General features: G+C 43.8%; 1 protein-coding gene across 1 annotated transcript in view; it reads right to left on the bottom strand.

The window, feature by feature from the left end:
- STK33 (serine/threonine kinase 33) overlaps positions 1-22,716 on the bottom strand; it is a 247,610-nt gene that overhangs the window by 18,739 nt on the left and 206,155 nt on the right. The window contains exon 6 of the mRNA XM_044082810.1: positions 2,628-2,713. Within this exon, the coding sequence (XP_043938745.1) occupies positions 2,628-2,713 (86 nt within the window). The remainder of the gene's footprint in view (positions 1-2,627; positions 2,714-22,716) is intronic.

Consider the following 22,716-nt stretch of genomic DNA (forward strand, 5'->3'; position numbering starts at 1 on the left):
CTGCATGATGAGCTGAACTAGGTCACTTGTAGGCGGGGTCACCCAGGAAGTAGAGGGTCAAGCACGGAAAGCCTGCAAGGATAAAGACTCCTCAGAGGAAGGGTTGATGGACTTAGTCTCCTCATTGCTTTAAAATTTCCAGTATTTCTCCAAAGGAGACATCTTCAGGGGGTGAACGTGGGGACCCTTCCCCTTCATTGTAGTCTGTATCTTTGGTAAGGGATTCTTCAGGGGAATCCACATGCTTCCTCTTGCATAATCTCTTACAGGGTACCTCTTCAGCAGGGGCATCTGAAGAGGACTCCTAAGTCAATGTTTCCCATGTAGTGGACTGTGTCAGCTGCTGCTCAGAGGAGATATATATATATATATATACACACATATATATGTATAGCACTGAAGGAGCCAGCTGTGAGCCTGGAGAGGCAAGTGTCCTCTCCATCACTCCATCACCTGGAAAGCAGGCACATCCAAAGAGAGATGGGAGCCCGGAACAGAGAAAGACAACCTCGGGACAGGGGTTCCATCCCGCTCCGACAAGACCACTCCCCGGGAAAGAGCTACGAAAGGACTTGGTGCCGCCAAGACAACCGAAACTATAGTAGAAGGCGTCATACTAGAGATCACAGTGCCGACAGTCCAGTCATGATCCAGAGGATGGCTCAGCTCCGAGTGAGTCGATGGCCATAGGGTAAATTACTACTACCCAATTAACCAAAACGAAATCCAAGCATGTTACCACAAAACTGCCAAATTTGCAACTGGCCAACCATATCAGTCTCATCACTATCTAGCTCTTAAGGAACTAGACTGGCTACAGCTCCAACATTACCTAGATTTTCCCCAACTTACTATAGTCCATAAATTAATCTACTCACCTGAAAGCTGCCCTACCCTTCAAAACATCCTGCAACCATACTCTCCACTTAGAAATCTATGATCCATCAACAAACAACCCATAACAGTTGAGAAACCCAGTAAAAGAGCTGGACACAGCCTCTACTCCTTCACCACAGCTAGGAGTTGGAATGCCCTTCCCCCAGAAGTGACCTTCCTACAATCATTAAATGCATTCAAAATATCTCTAAAGAAATACTTTAACAATTACATCTGTCCCTGTAACAAAAACTATAGACCTCCATAAATAAACTTCTATTTCTTCCTAACTTTTCTTATCTTTATTTTATTCTATGGCATCTCAGGCTTCCTGCTATCACACTTCTTATATCTATCTCTATCTCTTACAGGACCTTCCCCTCTACTTCTGTATCTCTTATACTAACCAAACTATAGACTTCCTCCATTCTCATCATCTCTCTCTCAAATATTTACACCTTTACTTACTATACTTTCAACTCTTTATCATCACTACAAATGTAGTGTATATAGTGTATATATTAATATGTATCCTTTATATTACCTTGCTGGTAGCAACCTACCAACTATCTGTTATTGTACATATTAACTCCTTATGTGTTTTAATATTTTTGCTTGTGTTACTTATGTCAAATTTGTGGAGCATTTCTCCCTGGGCCTCCATTGAAAATGGGTTTCTGCCCCAGTGGACTTTCCTAGTTAACAAATGTCAAACATCATGCAGCAATCATGCACCAGTTATGTGCAAATGACACCCAGTACTCTATACTTAATGCACCATCCATAACCACTTTTTCCCTTGCTACATCAATGGAGCTCATTAATTGTTACAATGACAGTGATATTCATATGGCATTAGAAGGATGCATATCTGAAGCTATTTTCTGAAATGGTACATCAACAAAAAAATAAATATGGAGTCTCCAGTGATCTGAGAAGTGTGCGTGTGTGTGTGTGTGTGTGTGTGTGTGTGTGTAAAAGAAATCATTCAAAGAAACTGAGTAGATTTCATAGAGATAAGCTTCATATTGTTTTTTAAAGCAATAGATGATGTGCAGAGTAAGCATATGTGAATATGAAAATGCATATAAAGGAAAGTACAACGATAAGCCTCCTAAAGTAGCAAGAGAAAAATACAATAGCTTTAAAATCAGCTATTTTACATGAACCACAATTAAAACAGGAACACTGGAATATGAAGCAGTTGTATTTTCAACAGAGTTAGAGTTACTGATACAAAACCCATTTGAGTAGACTAAAGCTGAGCAAGAGATTAGGTTTGATTCAATCTGTAAAGATCATACACTACAATATGCTAACCAGTTGCATTGACCAAAAAGGATTCATTTATTTTAAGCTAGTCAATATGACAAACTCCCTCCAGGTGTTTTAACCATCACCACCAACACATCTTGCCTCTTGAAAAGTAAATTCTTAGTTAAGTAAAAAAATATATATAATAGTCCTTTATGTATGCATTTAGAGGCACACCATCTACCGCTATCAATGACCAATAATGGAGGGCTAAATATGTAGAACTGAAGTAGTCAGGAATATACTTTTACTAATGCTTCTTACAATGAAATGTTGTTATGAGACTGAATTAAATGCACCTTTGATTTAAATACGATCTGTCATAAAACTTAGTAGTTGCATTAGCTATCAGTCAAATTGCAGATCTTTAGAGCAAAGAAAATGCATACAGCTTGCAAATATCACTGTTTATAATTTCCAGTTCAAGTTGTGCTTACCTTTATATCAAGCTTTAATTCCCTTTCTATATATTCTATCTGCTTTACTAAAATATTCTCCAATTTTAAGTCCCGATGTACTATATCTGTTAGAAAAACAATACATATACTGCATCTTAGCAATAGCTCTTTATTTCAGCTGCAAAATATAATCAAAGTCATACGTCTATATTTTAAAAACATTTTCAATGTTATTTTAGGTATGCAAGTAATGCACGAAGATGCATAATCATTTCTCTCCACTTAGTGATAAAAAACAGACATTGTTAGCCATTCGTGATCGTTTAGCTTGTCCATTTTAATCCATTAAGCAGCAGCTCAGCAGGACAAGACAACACTTCATCACTACTCAACAGCCATGTTTACTATATCAAACCTAGTCAAGCCAATTACAAAGCAAGTCAATAAATGTGCCACATCTTCTCTAGCACACACTGGTAGCTCATGCTCTTAAGTTTAACATGATACCAGTAGCAAAGCTTAATCAAACCCTCAACATAAGTTGTAAATGTGACCTCCCAATGCTGGAACTTCTGCTCAGCATTAACTTTTCTTATCTCCAGACTACAAGGCAAGACCTCTGGCAAAGTCTGCAGATAACTGCAAAACTGGGTGTCACTATCAAGTTCCCCTCTCTGATGCTCATACCCTTCATCACGAAAACACAGTTGTGCAAAACTCATACTTATCTGCAACAGTAGATGGTCAAATTTCACATTGCCTCAGTGGCATACAGGTTCAGTGCCTGCACAAACTCCTATACAGGCAGCTTTCTAGAGATCAGAATCCCCTCCTCTGACTCTATGATAGAGGACTGCCCAAGGTCCTCCCATCAGGGGAAGCCTAACCCTGACATAGTCAGTCGGTTATTGAGGAAATTGGTGTTAAGTAGAACAAAACAAGGAGGACCAGAAGCAAGAATTGCCTGAAACCAACCAATTTACAGCCATAAATACCACCCAAAAAAACTAACCAATGACACAACAAAGTTGGATTCCATTAAACTATATACACAATAAGGAAGGTTTGGTGGGTGGGTGCTGCCATTGAGGTACTGTGAAATTTGAACATCTACTGCTAAAGCCAAGTAAAACTTCTACAACTGTACTATATTCATCATTCACACTTTTCTCAATGGTATATGGATAGATTCCCAAATCTTACCCTACCTAGGAGATGGAAAGTTAAAAATACATGAGCCCTTGGAGAATGGTCCTCACAAAGACTGCTATGGAACGGAGAAAGAATCCAGTTTGTAGTGTTTTATGAGGGTATGAAGAGAAGACCAAGTTGCTGCTTCTAGAGTCCATTAATTTCCAATATGCTACAAAATGAGGATAAGGGTCAGGTGGAATGCACGTTAACCTTGCCTGGAATAGATTTACCATGGTGGGAGTAATAAAAACAGCAGCAGAGAACAGCCACTGAGCAATCTTTTGCTTAGGGACAAGTTTGACCCTTCTTAACCCCAGAACAGGAAATAAATAGTTGTTCAGCTTTCCTGAAGGGCTTAGTTATGTCAATGTAGTACCTGAGCTACCTGTGCACATCCAAGGTATGCAGGATCTTTTCTCCCTTGTTTTTAGGTTCTGGAAAGAGAACTGAGAAGCTGATGGCTTGATTCAGGATAAATTCAAAAAACTTTTGACATGAAAGGATTACAAAACAAATCTGTCCATGTGCCTAATCAGATAAGGTTGGCTTACCATGAGAATTTGCAGCTCAGACTCACTTGCAGATGTCAGAACAGTAAACAAAACAGTTTTCTAAGTGATGAACCTCAAATCAGCCTGAAAGGTAGGCTCAAAAGCAGACAAGGTCGATTTTTTAAGAAGCTGAGATCACAAGGAGGAATTTTTCAAGGGGGTCTCAAGTGCAACACTCCTTTCAAAATCTCCAACTACAAAAACATCAAGTTAAAAGAGGAGGATCTATAGGTAGACAAGTTGAGAAGGCTGCAAGAGGAAACTCGATAGATGCATAAGATGAGCCATCACTGAGTAGTACATACCAACATTTAAAAATCAAAGAAGCAGACAACAAAATGGGCCTGCTGCTATTGGTTAGGCACCACTATGGACATCTATGGAAGGTCTTGACCAGAAGGCCAATGACGTGACTAAAGATCTCATGGAATATGCTTTGGAGGGGGGAATTAAGCAAAGCTAAACATCTTTCTTTATAAATAAAGAATATACAATCAATCAGTTAGCCATTTAGCTAGAGTCACTTTATAAACTGCTCTGGCCAATGTGATGCAAACAATTGATCAGATTTTCTGAAAGCATGTATTCTGTGTAAATAAAACCTCAGCTGCCATTTACATCCAGAAGATGTAGCATATATTTATCTTTGTTTGAAAAATGAGGGAAGAACACAGGTAAATTAATGACCTGATTTAAGTTGGATTTGGAAGCTACTCGAGATAGAAAGGATGGGTTTATGCATGATGAGACCCTATCTTTATGGAAGATTGGGTATGAGGTCTTGCAAAGGGGGCTTGGAGTTCAGATACTCATAGCGGAGGTTGTGGATACCAGAAAAATTGCTCTCCAGGACAAAACTTAAGGTCATTCGTACCAGAAGGCTCAAAGGGAGATAGGGTAAGAGCCTGTAACATAACAGTCAAATTCCAACTGGGGGCCTGAGTAAAACAACACCTTTAAGGAAGGTCTTGCATAATCTCAAAGTTGTCATGGGAAGAGTAAAAATTTGAAATGGCCACTAGTTGAACTTTGCTAGCAGAGTAACTTGCCCCACTGTTAAAGATGAAGGCCAAAAAGTGAAGAACTGCTGAGAATGGGGCAGAGTAAAGATCCAAATGTCTCTGAAGGGCCCATATTGAAAATACTTTCCATTTACTTGTAAATTTTCCTAATGGAATGCTTCTGAAAGGATAAGAGAATCTGTCGAACCAGGGAAGAAAGCCTAGGCCTGTCTAGCCATCACTAGAACTGGAGAAACCATATAGTTAATTCAAGGTCGTTGATGTCTGGATGCTGCATGCCTGTTGGGTGAGATAGGAAATCTGGACATGGGTCCATTATCCACAGAGGATGAACAAAATGAGGCTAGAGGAAAGTAAACCATACCTGACTAGGCCAAAAGGGTGCAATGAGGATTTTTCTCCAGCTAGAATGCTTTATGTAGAAATTTGGGAATTCGTGGTAATAAGGTAAGCAGAGAGGAGACTGGGTCAGTCTTGGACTACAGTATCTCTCAGTGACTCATCCCTGTGGAGGGAGTAAAGCAAGGAACCTGCTACACTTGAGGGGAAATGCAAAAAGACTCCAGCAAGGCTGACCCACTGAAGAAAAATCTTTCACACAATTCTTTAAGACACCACTCGGGAGGCATCAAAATGGACTGCATAGCCTGTCTGTGAGCACTTTGATTTTCCTATTATGTGTGCTGCCAAAAGAAAGCGATTGGAAGAGTGCCCATTGCCACACTTGCCTTGCCTCTTGACACAACAGGTAAGATCTGCTTCCCCCCATTTGTTGATATACCAGACTATTGCAATGTTGTCTGTATGCATCACAATCATTCACGAAATCAGAGCATCTTGAAAAGCCTGCAATGCTAGTAGAGCAGTTCTCATCTCCAGGACAATGATGTGCAAACTGGCCTCTTCTGGGAACCATGGACCTTTGACCGTTCTTCCCAAGAAATGCCCCCACTGCCCAGTTTGGGAGGCATCAGCGGTGACTGTGGTTACTGGCTGAGGGAGAACAAATGGATGACCTTGAGAAACTTCTTCTGAATGAAGCCACCAAAGAACATATTCCTTGCAAGCTTTGGAAATCTTCACTGGATTGATTAGAGGATGTTGAAGTATAGACCACTACACTAAGAGTTCATTGAAGGACAAGCATAGGATACCCGTTTAAAGGTACTAGAGTTATCGGTGCTGCCATCGATCCCAACTCTTAGGAGGACTGCTCTTGCTGTCAAATAAGAAAGAGATCACCTTCATGACCGGAGGAGTACGAACACTTGACAGAGGAAGCAAAGCTATCTGGTTGGTCGTGTCTATGAATTCCAGGCTCTCCGCAGGTGTAAGCTGTGATTTAAAGTAAATGACCGTGTTGCACAAATGATGACATAACTGGAGCAAGTAATCTCTGACTTGAATAAATAGATGCCTCGAGGGGACGGTCAGAAGCCAATCGTCTAGATATGGAAATTCCTGGAATCCCAACAGTCTCAGGTGAGCTGCTACCACTGCCATGCATTTGGCAAACACACTGAGGGCTGTGGTGAGACCAAAGGCAGTGCTCTGAACTGAAAATAACTTGCTCCCAGACAGAAGTGTAGGCATCTTCTGGAGCACCTGTTCATTTTGATATGATAGTATGCATCTTAAATATCTATTGAGCACATGCAGTCATCCTTTCATAGAAGAGGCAAAGAAATACAGTGGAAGATGCCACAGATCTAATCAAATGTGCATATAGGTTTTGGTAAGGTTAGGCCCAACTTGTTGTAAATAAACATTATGCAATCAGTCAGCCATCTGACTAAAGTGATCTTTGCAATTGATTTCCCCAGTTTTGTATCTGCAAAGGATACAAATAATTGGTCTTTCTAATTTCTTTTTTTCTATGTAAACATCTAACAAATGTAACATATAATCAATCACCTTTGGTTGAAAATTTAGGAAAGAAAACTTGTAATTTGACTGATATTGGATTCTGACACCACCTTAGCAACGAAAGAAGCATTGGTACGTAATGTCACTATCCTTATGAAAAATCAAGGTTTAGATGATAAAGCTTGAAGTTCCGAGATTCTTCAAGCAAAAGTAATGGCCACGAGAAAAACAGTTTTCCAGGTCAAGTATTTAAGTTTACATTAAGTTACTGGTTCAAAGGGGGATTGAATTAAGGCTTGTAGTACCAAATTTAAGTCCCATGGTGAATTAGGATCTTTATATGGTGGTTTGAGCACCTGCGGTTGGTGGTGCTGCAGTAGCATTGTCACCTCACAGTAAAACGCTGTCCAGTTCGATTCTCAGCTACAGCGGAGACATGAAGGTTGTGCGTCAGGCCTGGCAAGCCGGTACGTAAAATCAATTGCCAATCATTAGCGGACCGGAGTTCCACTGTGGCGACCCCTAACTGGGAAAAGCCGAAAGACACAAACAAATACGGTGGTTTGAGCAGGAGGATACCTTTTAAAAAGGCTTTATAAAGTTCAGATGAAGCCAAGGAAGAATGGTCATATCCAGTCTGAAAATCAGAAATTGTTGCTAACCGAACTCTGTCTGAGGGTCATGCTGCTCAATGCTAGAAGTCTAAATCTCAAGATGCACTTGCTTGAAGCACTCCTCAAAATGCAGAACATCAACACTTGTGCTGTAACGGAGACCTGGGTTAAACCAGCAGAAAGCACCCCTGCGCTACCAGACTAGAACTCATTCCACACCTTTTGCCCGCAGAACATGGACCAAAGCTCCAAAGGCAGTGGTGTCTCCAAACTCATAAAGGATATGCACACCTCCAGACTAGTAGCCCAGCGTAAAGCATCTGAGATACTCCAGGTACAACTAACATTGGGTAAGATGGCGATTCAGGTCGTAGCCTGCTACAGGTCCCTAACCATGTCTGAAGACTCTCACTCCAGATTCGTAAACACCCTGGAAACTAAGATCCAATCCAAAACTCATATTAGGTGACACACTACCCCTCCATCAACTGGGAAAACTACTCAAGCATCAATGCACTGGCCCAACGCTTCCTGGAATTCAATTCCAATGCCATGGACCAACTCATTCTTATCCCCAATAGAGAAAGCAACATCTTTGGTTTGGTTATTACTAATATGGGTAACCATTGCTCTACACCAATAGTCAATTCCTCCCTGGTTAGATCCGACCACATACTACTCACCATGGAAAGCCACATCTCACCCACACACCCCCACAAAGATATCCACCATGAAAAACGTCTCCAAAGCCGACTCTAGACTCCTAAAACCAAAGGTGGCTAACTTCACAGCACCCATGCTAATGGAAAATAAATGCATGGCTGCCAAACTGTCCATCGGTGCACTGTACGAACACACACAAATGCATGGAACTAGCCATACCCAACAGAACCAAGACACTATCCTCCAAAAAAAGGAAGCCAATCTGGTGGTCTCCTGCCATTAATAAACTCTACAACAGGAGGAAGAAACTACTGCAGAAAAAGGTTAAGTCCAAAGACTGGAAAAATTCCCTCAGCCTCAACAAAAGCTGAGATCCCTCAACAAAAACTCCAAAGCCAGCTATGAAGGCAGAACTGTGGCAGCCACTAACAACCACAACAAAGCCTTCTATAGTTGTATCAAGAATCTCCAAAACAATACCCAGATTTTCTCCGAGTTACTGCACAATGGTACCTCCTATACTGAGCCAAGAGATATTGTCAACATACTGGCTCGACAGATTCAGTGCCTACTTTCCTCCCCTCTCCCCCCTCCCCCCAAAGGACCAATCTCAATACCGGAAGAATGCCAGGCACTCAGCATTACTGCAGCACAGGTTAAACCTGCAGTGTCCAATGCCAAGAATACAGCTTCCATGGGACCAGACAATATCCCTGACTGTGTTCTACATGAAGTACAAAGTGAACTGGCACCAAATCTGTGTGTCCTGTTCACTCAGCTTTACCTCGGGCTTTGTCCCTACCGAATGACAGACTGTTACAGTCATCCCTCTCCATAAAAGAGGAGCAACTACAGACCCTGGAAATTATCACCCCATTAGCCTGAGTCTGATATGTAAGGCTATGGAGCACATCATCATAGACCTAATTAACAAGGATATAGGGAATCTCCAAACTCTAGATCCCACGCAATTTGGTTTTTTGTAAGGTAGATCATGCCTGCTCAATCTGGTTGACTTGTTTGAGTCTGTCACCAGAGTTGTGGATGAAGGTAAGGCAGTTCATACAGCCTACCTCGACCTGGCCAAGGACTTTGATGCCATTCCTCACTCAGGAATTATTGCTAAACTCACCAACCTAGGCATCAGGTTGCAAATTGGCTCACAGATGAAACCCACAGTGTGAAAGTAGCAGACTCCAAGTCAGACTGCCAACCAGTCACACGTGGAGTCCCCAACAGGGATGGGTCCTGAGTCCTCTCCTGTTGGGCATCTACTTCTCAGAAGTCCGGGCCAATATGGAGGGACTCTGGCTGACCAGGTCCGCAGACCGTTGCAAGCTGGGAGCCATTAACTCCCCAAGAGATGCAGACATCCTACAGAAAGGCCTCACACAGACCAATGACTGGTGTCAAAACCATGGCCTTTAAGCTTAATGTCAAAGTTATTCCCTTTGGAAAAAACTCAGTTCCCACTAATTACCACATCAATGGGAGTCCACTGAACACTGAAGGCATTATAAGAAATCTGGGGACATAGGTTGACAGCAACCTCTAAGCACTGTGGTCAGAAAGTCCTATGTGGCATATCTCATTACCAAGGGTTTTGCATCCAGGAAGAAAGAGGTCATTTCTCTCTACTCTTCCCTCATTAGACCAATCAGAGTATAATGCCCCGTTTGGCATGTACCTCACTAGACACCTGCAACAGCTGGAAAGGCCACAAAAGTACCTCATGAAGAGGATCCTAGGCCATAAATACATGTACTACACAGACAGACTCAAAACTCCAGATATTCTCCGTCTTATATCATCTACTAAGACGCGCTCTCTGCTTGACTTACAAAGCCATGTCTGACCCAGCTCGGTTAGAAATGCTACATCTAAAGAAATCCCAATCCCTCCACACTACATGCTCCAGAGACCTCAAACCTCATTACCACAAACAGAACATGCTGGAGGGACAGGTTCATAACCCAGAGACTACCGATGCTCTGGAATAGACTTCCCATACATGTCAGGCAGAGCATCTCACTGGCCCTCTTCAAGAGGGGTCTTTATGAGTGGATGGGAAATAGAAAGTTCACCCCAGGGATCACTCCAGTGGCTCTGCTTGATAGAGGCACTGGGAACTAACATCAGGCAGCACAATGCCAGGGCACTTCTATGGACAAGACTTGTAAAAGCTCCACAGAAATTAGCCTAGTACACACCTATGAACTGTTGAGGAGCTAGCTCCCTCATTAAAAAACTGTTGCCAAAATTTCCAGGACACTTTGTACAGGAGCTGAAAGGGGGCCAATGTAATTTTGCTGAGCCCAAAAAGCAAATCTTTTCCATTTGCTTCTGTAAAGTTTTCTTATGGAAGCCTTATGTGAAGATAAAAGTATATGGTGAACAGAAGAGAGCATCGATTGATAGGCTATAAAGGGAATTGGAGAAACCACCCTGTTAGCTTGAGGTTTAAAATATCTGGATGTGTCATGCCTGCTGGGGGGTGATGGGAGGTCTGGAACTGGATTAAGATTCCAAGGTGGGTACAGCAGATGACGCCAAAGGAAGGGGAACCAAATCTGCTGAGGTCAGTAAGGTGCAATGAGGGTGACTTCGCTCTTCAACCGGGCAGCTTTCTGTAGAAATTTGGGAATTAGGGAAACTGTTGGATATGCATAGAGAAGATCAGAGGGCCATTCATGGAATAGAGCATTTCTTGGTGATTGCTGCACTTGTTGTTTTAGAGGAGATGCAAAAAGATCACAGTAAGGCTGGCCCCATTGACTAAAAATCATACGTCACTTTCTTGTTGAGAGACCACTAGTGAGGTAGTAAAATGGACCTGCTCAGTTTGTCTGCCATTACATTGGACTTCACTGATATATGTTTTGGCCTCTTTGGGGACCACACGCCTTGGGAATGGTTTTCCCGTGAAGTGCCCCCCACCCAATCTGGGATGCATCAGTGGTCACTAAGTCTTGGGGGTTTAGGGAGAATGAAGGGACAAACCTTGTAAAAGTTGATCTGATCGAGTCCACTCCAAAGGTATATTTTGCATGCATCGGCTATTTCTATTTGGGGTGATAAATAATTGACCATTGTGTTGACAGCATCCATTGAAGAATTCTCATATAAAATCTTCCAAGAGAAACTAGAATTAAGACTGCTGACATTGACCCTAGGACTTTTAGAATCAATAGATTTGAAATTGTAGTACTGAAGACTATTTTCTTGACCTGGAATCCGATAGTTCGCACGTGGGAGAGGGGGAAGAGAAGTTGTCATTGATGCTGTATTGAACACTGCTCCTATAAATTTCAGTGTTTGAGATGGTTCCAAATGAGAGGATGTGGTTTATAGTTATCCCCAGGATGGAACAAGTCTGGAGTCCCTGATCCCATGCTTTTAGTAGTAGATGCCCGGTCGGGGAAGTAATGAGTCAGTTATCTAAATACAGAAATACTCTGAATCCCTGTAGTCTCAAGTGAGCTGCTACCACTAATATGCATTTAGTAAACACACTGGGGCTGTGGTGAGGCCAAAGGGCAGTGTCTGACAATGACTGGCTCCCAACCGGAAGTGTAGCTACCTTCTGGATTATCTGATCATTTTTATATGATGGTACGTATCCTGAAAGCCTACTGAATACATCCAATAGTCCTTGCTCAAAAAGGATTGGAATGAACTGTGACCATCTGAAACTGTGTGTGTGGAACTGGCGTTCAAGATACTGAGATCCAAAATAAGAAGTTATGTACCTACCATAACGTTCCATGTTAGTTGTCTTCTCTCGCCTTCTTTCTTGCTGGATGAGTTCGAGCTAATTTTACCAGCTCGAGGCATCCCTATATCCCATGATGCAAGGCGTGACTACCCAGATCTCGTTTGGTAGCTATGAAAAAACCCTGCTAGTAACCTTCTTCCCAGAAAGGAAGAGGAGGAACTAAATGTAGAAAGAAAACAAAGCAAATAACCACTAGAGACTAGTGACACTTCCTACTAGGAGCCCATAGAAAGAATGAACGAGAAGAGTACAACTTCAAGGTCTGTCCAGGCTAGGGGAAGGAGGAGGAAGAAAGAAAGAAGAAAGACAACTAACATGGAATGTTATGGTAGGTACATAACTTCTTAACGTTAAGTTGTCAAACCCTAGCACCTCTATCCTGGGTGGCTCAATGGAACAGACTCTTGAGAACTGTGGAACCAAACCTAGTCCTGTCCCTGGAGGCCAAGTCCAATTTGTAATGAGACACAAAGGTGTGAGGCAAATGGTGTCAATAGGTAGCCTATCCTGAAATGCTGTGGAAGTGGCTATTTGGGCAGTTGCTTGCCCCTAAGGAGATAAACATGATAAATGATAGAAGACAGCCATCTGGATAAGGTCACCTTGGAGACCGGAAGACCCTTCCTGTTTTCTGCATAAGAAAGAAACAGTTGATCAGATTTTCTGAATTGTTTAGTTCTGTCCAAATAATATCGGAGTTGGCGATGGACATCCAAACAATGAAGTTTCTGTTCCACTCTGTCAGAATAATTAGGGAAAAAAACTGGCAACTCAATAGATTGGTTAATATTCGTCTGGGAAGCAACCTTGGGCAAAAAAGATGGCTTAGTTCTTAAAGACACTCTATCTTTGTGGAAAACCAAGTATGGGGGACGGATACAGAGAGCGTGAAGTTCAGACACCCTCCTGGCTGAAGTAACAGCAACCAGAAAAATTGTCTTCCAGGAAAGAAATTTTAATGAGCATGTAGCAGGGGCAGAATCAAGGATGCCAGCATTAAATTCAGGTCCCATTGGGATCTTTGACTGGGGTTTCAGAAAAATCCTCTAAGAAAGGCTTTGCAAAGCTTGTGAGACATTATGTTTTGATCCGCTAAGCCAACATGAAAATTTGAGATCGCTGCCAGCTGAACCTTAACTGTCGAGGAAGAAGAACTCGATTGAAAAATCTCAGCTAGGAAGTCCAAGACTGACTGCACTGGAGCAGTAAAGGATCTATGTCCCTAGACTTTGCCCAGAAGGAAAACGCTGCCATTTACTAGCATAAATCCTTCTGGTAGAGGACTTTAGAGAAGCTACTATGATATCTCGCGGGATTAGAAATCATAGGAAGCCTGGCTAAGGAAGGAAGTGGAGCAACCAAGCAGTGAGGTTGAGAGAATGAATGGCCTGGTGCAGATGACCCGAATGGTGGGTCAGAAGATCTGAATTGGATCCAGATGCAAGGCTGAACCAAGAGATGACGATGTAGGACGGGAACCAAATTTGTCGAGGCCAGTAAGGGGCAATGAGAATCAACTTGGCTCTCAAGACAGTAGCTTGAATCACTTGAGGTATCAGGGAATGGAGGAAAGGCATAAAGAAGTCCCCGGGCCAATCCTGGTAGTGGAAAGAGGGAGAAGAAGTCTGGGCATTTGCTGTTTTGGGGAGTAGCGAAAAATCTCGTCCACTACTGATTGTTTGAGAGACCACTCGTGGCATGAGAATAGCTGTGCTCAGTCTGTCCGCTAAGAGGTTGGATTTATCAGAAACCGATGAGAGGAGATTGCCCATTGCCAAAGTCTGAGAGCACAGTGGATAGGACCTCTGTTTGTTGATATACCAGACTACAAACATGTTGTCCGCCTGAACTGCAATAGTCCCTAAAGGAAGAAAGTCGCTGAGGGATTGCAAGCACTGCTCTCATCTCTAGGACATTTATGTGCAGATGGTATTCTATGTCCCATGGACCATCCCCCACCCAATCAGAGAGGCATCCGACTGGGGAACAAACAGTCGGCCCTGATGGAGTTATGGAGAAGACATCCACCAGGTTAAGTGACTCTTGCAAGATTGCGTCCACGAAGATCCAAGTGGTGCATGGGAAGCTGGAATGACCACTGGTGAACAACATCCACTGCAAGAGTCGCATGTGGAAGCGAGCTAAAAAGAAGCAGTACGATGGGTCAGCCATAAGACCTAGCACCTTCAGGACAAATTTGGCCCTGATCTTTTTGCTGAGTAGTATGATCCGAACATACTTTTAGATGTCCAGAATTCTTTGGTTTGTGAGTCTTGCTGACATCCCGACAGTGTCTAATTCTGTGCCTATAAAGGTAATAGATTGGCAAGAAGACAATGAAGATTTTTCGAAGTTTAGAGAGATCCCTAACTGGTTGCAGATGTGAAGAGTATAGTCCCTGGCCTTGAGAAGTTGATGCCTGGTGGTGGCAGAGAGGAGCCAGTCGTCTCAGGTGAGCCATGCATTTGGTAAACACTCTGGGGGCTGTAGTGAGACCAAAGGGCAGGGCTCTGAATTGAAAATGACTGGTCCCCAGCCAAAAGTTGAGAAACCTTCTGGAGTGCCTGTGAATTTTTATGTGATAGTACACATCCTGAAGGTCTATTGAGCACATCCAGCTGTCCTTGCCCAAAAAGGGTAGAATGGACTGAAGCGTGACCATCCGGAACCTTGCCTTCTTGACAAACTTGTTTAGTTGCCTTCTTGACAAACTTGTTTAGTTTGCTGAGGTCTAAAATTGGTCTCCAATCTCCCGTCTTTTTGGGAACCAAAAAGAATCTTGAGTAGATTCCGGATCCTACCTGGACTGCTGGTACTAGTTGGATGGCTCTTTTTGCTAGGAGCTATGATACCTCCAGCTTTGCAAACTCCCTTAGACCGGGTGAAACGTCCGGGAGGGATTGATGAGGAGTAGGATATCTCACGAAAGGGATATTGTAACCCTCGGATATGATCGACTGTACCCATTTGTCTTGAGAAAGGGAACGCCAGGCTGTTGACAGTCGGGCAACACCTCAGGATGCTGGTTCATCAGAGAGGCTCTCTGCTACCCTGATTCTGGACCCCTCTGCCCCTAGGGGGTAAACTGACCACGGCGTGACTTCCTCCCTTCTGACCTTTAGGACAGGGTCTTGAAGGGTGAAAATGGACTCACGGCAGAAAGAGTCTTGCCGCCTTGCTCACACCTGGTCAATGTGTCCTTCACCTGAGGTCCGAACAAAGCCAAACCATCAAGGGAGTATTAGTGAAGGAAAGCCGCATCCAGGACTGACGCCTTGCGTACACCTGTGCCTGGCTGCATAAGAAATGAGCCGCATGGAGGAGTTATAGAATTTAGATTCCGGCTGAGGCAATCTTCTCGAGCCCCAGCAGCTGATGGATCCTGAACTACCTCACCTAGTTCCTTGAGAATCTCTCTCTGAAGCCGGGTAAAGTGACAGAGATAGTTCAGCATGGAGAAGGTCGCTGTATCCATGGTCCTAGAGTCCTTGTTAGGAGGATGGACAGGTACAGAAGGATCGGCAAGTTCCTTCTTGGTGGCAGCTGCCACCACCATGGCATCAACAGGGACACCTTTGGTGAGATGAATTTAGAAGGCCTCCTGGGACTGGTTCCACAGAATCCGGGGGCCCCCTGGGGCCGCCCACGAGCCACCACTTCCATGAGCGGGTCGAAGGCAGAGACACCCAGGAGGTGGAGGGTCGAGATCCAAAAGCCTCCAGGTATACAGACTCATCCTCGAGTTCCAGGATGTCTGAAAAGGAGACATCCTCAGAGGAACCATCAGACTCATCTAAGTCGGTATCTGATGTCGAGACTCGGGAGTCTGTGTGCACGCTTTACGCTGTGGGGGTTCTCCGAAGGATCAGGAGAAACCTCGAAGAGGAAGTTCTTCCCAATGGGGAAACCTTCGATCTCTGGGTCCAGCAAGAGAATGGGAAGAGACATCAACAGGCACCGAAGAGGGAGGAGCTAATGGAATTGACAGTTGACTCCGGGGCTAGAACACTCATCACCTCAAAGGCTCCCCTTCTAGGGAGGGCAGAAGACTCCCGCTCCGAAGAGACAGAAATCCCCGGTCCCACCGAAAGAGAAGGCTCCGAGGCCGATGTCGGTGCCGAGCTCACCAATGCCGAAGCTCCAAGAGGGAGAGCGGGGTCGGACAAGGGTTCGATGCCACTCGCCCCATCGCAGCAGACAAGGGAGACCCGATGACCGGATCCCTACAAGGAAGGTCTCATGGAGGAAATCGGAGTCGAAGACGACGGAGCCGACAGAGGAAGTATCTGTTCCGGCACACCCACGGTCAACGTTCCGAGAAGCTCCGGCTCTGAACTCTGAAGGAGAGTCGGAGGAGGAATTTCAGGGGATTTGGGATAGCGGTCATCTGCTGAGACGGGCTATGGAGCATCTGGGCCAGTGCCTGTGACTTCAGCAGTCTACTTACCACCCTCTCCAAGTCATGGTCTGACAGCCTGGAAGACCTTGAAGATCGGCTCCGATGGCTCCGCTCTGAAAGTAGAGGAGATCCTGGAGCCGAGCGAATCGACTCCAGGGAAGGGGACCGAGATCTCTTCTTGGAAGGAGCCATCAGAGCCGAAGACCCCTCGGTTCCAGATGGAGCAGACAGCTTATCGGCACCAGTCCTGGTCAAGGATATGTCGGCTCCGGCCGGAGCAGACATAGACATAGGTGCAAGTGTATCGGAGCCAGCCGGCACTGATACCACCACCTCAGAGATAGAGAGATCGGCTCCAGCCGGAGCCGATCTCGACTCCAAAGGAGTCGGAGCCACCGCCGAAGGCTTAGGAACCAAAGCCTTGGCTTTAGGTGGCTTAGAGGGCTTTGCCGACCCAGTCTTGGTCAGGGAACCCTCTGGCTTCAACAAGCCACGTAGAATTAATTTGTTTCTACGTTCCTGCAGGACTCTCTGGCTGAAGGAGTGACAAATAGCACAGGAGTCCTGCAGGTGTAAAGGCCCCAGGCAGTACACACAAGAAGTGTGACCGTCTGTCAGAGACATTTTCTGACAGCACGAGTCACACTTCTTGAAGCCTGAGACCTTTACTTCTTTTGACATGGTATGTAACACACACACACACACACACACACACACACACACACACACACACACACACACACACACACACACACACCAGTCACACAGTTAACTAATAAAAAGGAGGAAAAACTGACTAAGACGCACAGACTTCCTGACAGAAAAATAATGGAAGGGAGGCTTAAGGCCTGAAGGGAGGAAAAAGTATCCCTAATACAAATTAGAAAGGTAATATAGGGCAAGTAGATAGATACTAGTTACACTAACTGTTAAGAAAAGGAAATAAGGAAAATGGAAAATTTTCCTGACTGACTTTTAGTACAAAATACTAAATTTTTACCTGAGCTGGTAAAAGGAGACCTCTTCGCGAAGCGGCAAATGAGATCTGGGGTAGTCACGCCTTGCATCATGGGATATAGGGTTGCCTCGAGCTGGTAACATTAGCTCTCGAACTTAGCAAGTGCCGAGTCGGAGCCGAGGATCGGCTCCGAACCCATCCAGCAAGAATGAAAGCGAGTTTGACAACTTAACATTTGATCTCAAGTCCCCCGATTTCTTTGGTACTAAAAAGAATCTTAAGTAGCAGATTCAAATGGGTCTGGTGGGACTTCTTGGGTGACATTTGTCTAGCAGCTTTTGAATTTCTAATGCTGTTGATTTCCTCTGACTGTATGGCATATCGGGAAGTTTGTAAAGAGGTGAAGGTGAAAATGAAAAGGGAGTTGTATAGCCTCTGGATATAATCTTCTACATCAATTTATCATGTGATTTCTAGCCAGGCCCTCTGGTGCAGAGATAAACAACCCTAATAGTCTCCCAGAGGGTGACAATCGGGCCTCCTTTCAGAAGCACTGATAGGGTCCCATCAGAAAAAGAATCTCTGGACGCTTGGTTCTGCTGGCCTCCTCTGCTGTGCTGGCAGTGTCTTCCATTTGAGTTCCCTGCTCTGTCCCTGGGGGAACCATCTTCATGTGGATCTTAAGGACCTGAGCCTTCCTGAACCACATTTTTTGACCACCTTGCCGATTCCTTGAGAAGGTTCTTTGAGTCGTCGAAAAAAGTATGCCCACTAGACAGAGGGTCTTCACATTCTTCTTGCACCTACAGTATGTATCCTTCACTTTCGGGCCCAACAGAGAACTACCGTCAAAAGAAGAACTGATAAATGAGGACTTGAATAGCTCTGCAAAATCACACAAGTGCATCCAGGTATGCCTCTTCATGGACATGCCTCAACCTGCCGCCCTTGAGGCATCTTCAGCCGCATGCGAGATAAGCCTCAAGGAAATTTAGAAATCGATAATAGGCTACCCAACTGCGATGCCACAGAAACCGGAGACTCAGCAGTGGTGGTTCCTGAAATAAAATTTGGTAGTTCTTTTATCAAATCCCTTTGAAGCCTTGTGAAATGGGTCAGGTGTTTCAGCATTCTGAGAGCAAATGTCATTGAAGCATACACATGCTTCCCCAATCTGTCTAGTGCCCTAGACCCCTTATTAGGGGGATTGACAATGGAACTCTGTTCTGCAAGTTCTTTCTTAGTGGCCACCACCAAGACCATGGCATATACGGGCGCTTCTCTGCCTACAGGTGGCACCAGAATCCAATCTGGTCTCTTGGTGATTGGCTCACCTGTGTCAGGCTCCTTCCACGCCCACAGAGAGACCAAATCAATCAATAAGCTTGCTGGCAGGTGGAGTTACCCAGGAGGTAGATGGGCCAAACCCAAAAGCCTCCAGGAACACACATTCCTCCAAGGAAGGGTTTTGGGCTAACTAACCACCCTTTGGGTTTTAGATTTCAATGATGTCTCCAAACCAGACATCTTCAGGTGGTGATCTTGGAGACCCATTCCCTTCATCGAAATCAGTGTCTTTGGTGACAGATTCCTGAGGGGAATCCAAGTGCCTCCTCTTGAACTTTCTCTTCCTAGGGACCTCTTCAGTGGGATGTTCCAGAGCAGTATCTGAAGAAATGGCAATACCCTACTGGGTATACTGAAGACTTTGGTTAGGCTGTCCCTGTGATCCAGAATAATGAGGCTCAACATGCAGAGACATGTGGGACCCAGATGGATGATCCAAGGGGGGAGGAACGGTCTGTCCTGCTGGAGCAGAAACACCCTCTTCACTACCTCAAAAGAAGACTGGTCCAGGGAAAAGGAAGCCAATGGAGCCGAGAAACCAAGCTTCCAACCCCTCACCTGTCTCTTTCCTGAAGGCCACCCACCCAAGGCAGAGGTCGGAGCCAAGCTATCCAGTGCAGAAGCTCCGAGGGGTAGAGATGGCACAGAAACTTTGGAATAGACTCCAACACCTTGGATCCAACAGGGACACCTTGGCTCAGACAGTACTCCAGATCTGAAACTGTAGGAGCCAGGGCACTCAGAGTAAGCTTTGGATTAGAAGAAACTAAGATCTTTGGATCCAGAATTGATGGTCCCAGAAGACTCTGATCCAAGGGCAACAAAATGACTGGTCGGATCCGTGAAAGAGCCGAAAAGGGTGGTATAGTGCTTATAAAGGCTTCCTGACCTGATTGGGTAGGAGCTGGAATAACTCCCATCTGTATTTGCACAGAGAGAAACTTCATTATCCTGTCCACAATCTGCTCAGTGAGACTCCTGGAAGAACAAGATGCCAATGATGGGGATCTTGAGCATCAATGTATTTCTGGGAAGGAAGAAGGTATGCAGGAAGGTACAGAATCCAAGGAAGGGCAGTACGTTGCTCCTGTGGCTTCTGATCCGATAAAGTCAGATCCGTCAAAGCCAACTTACTGTCAAGCCACCAATGCAGGAGCAGCTTATAGAACAGATTTCTTGGCCTTTTTCCTCGGTGGTTCAGTAGTATGATCCGAGGATGGGGTACAGGATCCAAAAGGCTTGGAAGATTCTTTTGCCTTGTGGTTTGGGGGTTGAACCTCAAACACTTTGGCAAATCAAGGAGGAAGTAATCTTTTTAATATTAATTTGTTCTTCCCGTCAGCCAAGGCCCTAGGATTAAATCCCTGATAAATCTTGTATTCAACATTTAGGTGCTGAGGGCTAAATCAATACATGCAAAGAGCGTGAGAGTCAGAAAGTGGAATTTTATGCCTACATTCTGTACATTTTTTACACCTCATGGGGGCTCAGATATTTTTTTCTGTGCTAATGTGAAAGACAAAAGTTTTTTTTGCTTTTTTTTTAATGAAAGAAAGAAAATACCAGCATTGGTGAGACTATTACCTTAAAGAGGTATAAAAGATAGAACTACCAACGCCAGTGAGATCAATGCACTCAAACATGTAGAAATGGAGGTATAAAGAATATGATATATTCACTTATCTTTGACTTAAAAAAAAAAAAAAAAAAAGCTATCTAGTTCAAGAGCCAAAGGCAACCACGTCCTTCATGCTAAAGCGGCAAATGAGATCTGAGGAGTGTTAGGGTTGGTGCATTATGGGAAAGGGAGGAGCTTGAGAGTTTTTTGGTGGCCAGCAGTCAGATCCGAGGACCGGAGCCAAACCCAATCGTTGAATGAATGAAAGCTGACTAAGTTCAACTTAAGCAGCAAAAAATTCATAAGTGGTAATGACAATGTTGATGCACAACACTTACAAAGGAACATTGTCACAAAATTGGACTGAGTCATTAGTAATATCTAACAATCAGAAAGACCTCAGGAGGTCCCTAACTAAGATCACCAGCAAAAAACCCTAACCAAGAAAACTGGAATCACTACCATTGTAGTCACTATATTACAGACTCCTGAATGAAGATCCATGCCTTCCTTTCTGTACCATTAGGTACTCTGTGCTCCTGGATCTGTTGTATCTCTACAAATCAAATAGTTCCACTATTACCAGAACTAGAGTTTGTAAATCTTCACCAGCAGATGAATAAAACATGGTGGGGAGAGAAGTTAATCACACAGCATCGCCCTATCTTTAGAACATGCCTCCATTGCAAATTAAACAGTGTGATAGACTACCTACATTCAAATGGGGCTCGGGCTTCACTGATGTAGCCCTACTCAAGAAAGGGGGAAGAGTCCAAGATTGGCAACCACCAACCTTCAAAAAAGAAGTAAACAGGAAGGCAAAAATGGCTGCATGACTAAGATGTCTAATTTCCTATTATCCTAAGACAGACTTCACTGGCCACAATTCATTTTGAGTTTGGACAGCCTAATAATGAATGTAGGATTATGCTGTAATTAACAATAAAGGTATCTGTACAAAGAATAAGATCAGAGCTGCAGGATTCATGCAGAAACTACAGTACCTGCTTATAATAAATGTCGGCTTTATCTTTACAGCCAGTAGTTGTACCATAGCTAGCAAAGTTACAGGCTCAAGCCATAGATGTTACAGTGCAGCCAGCAATACAATAACAGCAATTCACACTCTAGCCCTTGATCTTTTTTATTACACAGGACAGGAAGAAATATAGTGATCTCACTGATATGCTGCTATGGCATGCTAAAAAAGTCAACAAAAAGAGATGTCACTGTCAAATACGTGCAAACAGCCACAATTATTAAACATTTAAATGCATCATTGTTACAGATATCACTAAGGTGTTTATGTCTACACAGACTGATAGACTGTTTGGTTCAATAGATCATTAGGAGCCTAGGCAATGCAAATCCCATTATTTGTTCACTCTAATTATGAAAGTCTGAACACACATTCTGAGGGAGAGTCTACAGATCCCTATTCATTTATCAAAGTAGAAAAATCTTCAAGGAGCACCACCACGAGCTTGCACTGTGTCAACAGCGATAAAAACTCTCTTTATGCAAAGAAAAACAATAAAAGTGTTAAAAACTCACGAAATTCCCAGCTGAAATAAGCGCTGATCTGAAGGTTTAAGAAGCCGAAAACGCTTATTTCAGCTGGGAATTTTGTGTGTTTTTACCACTTTTATTGTTTTTCTTTGAATAAAAAGTGTTTTTATCACTGTTGCCACAGTGCAAGCTCATGGTGGTGTACCATGAAGATTTTTCTAATTTGGCAGCTGAGGGTCGATTGATTTTGTTTTTGTTATTCATTTATCAAGGTTGGTTTTAGAGAGCGCTAGGGAGGTACTTTGTTGTTGAAAGGGAGCTTGCTTCCTAAGGAAAGGGATCCCTTATGACGGACGTTATCACTCTAGCAAGTTCTGTTCATATTATGATGTAGGTCTAGGTCCTCAGACAAGGTATTGGTAGTATTCCAGCATGTCTGTTTTTATGATGATGTAGCTCTAGGTGCTTAGATAAGGTATTCATAGTATTTCCAGCACTTTGGAGATGCAAAAGTTTAAAAAGGACCTTTTTTCATAGACCTGTATGCCAAACAGATTGCTGCACAAAAGCCTATAGGACAAGAAATAAGGTGACAGGGCTCAGACAGTATAA

Source organism: Protopterus annectens, chromosome 9.part0 (genome assembly GCF_019279795.1).
Source record: "Protopterus annectens isolate FY-2018-M chromosome 9.part0, PAN1.0, whole genome shotgun sequence".
NCBI lineage: Eukaryota > Metazoa > Chordata > Ceratodontiformes > Protopteridae > Protopterus > Protopterus annectens.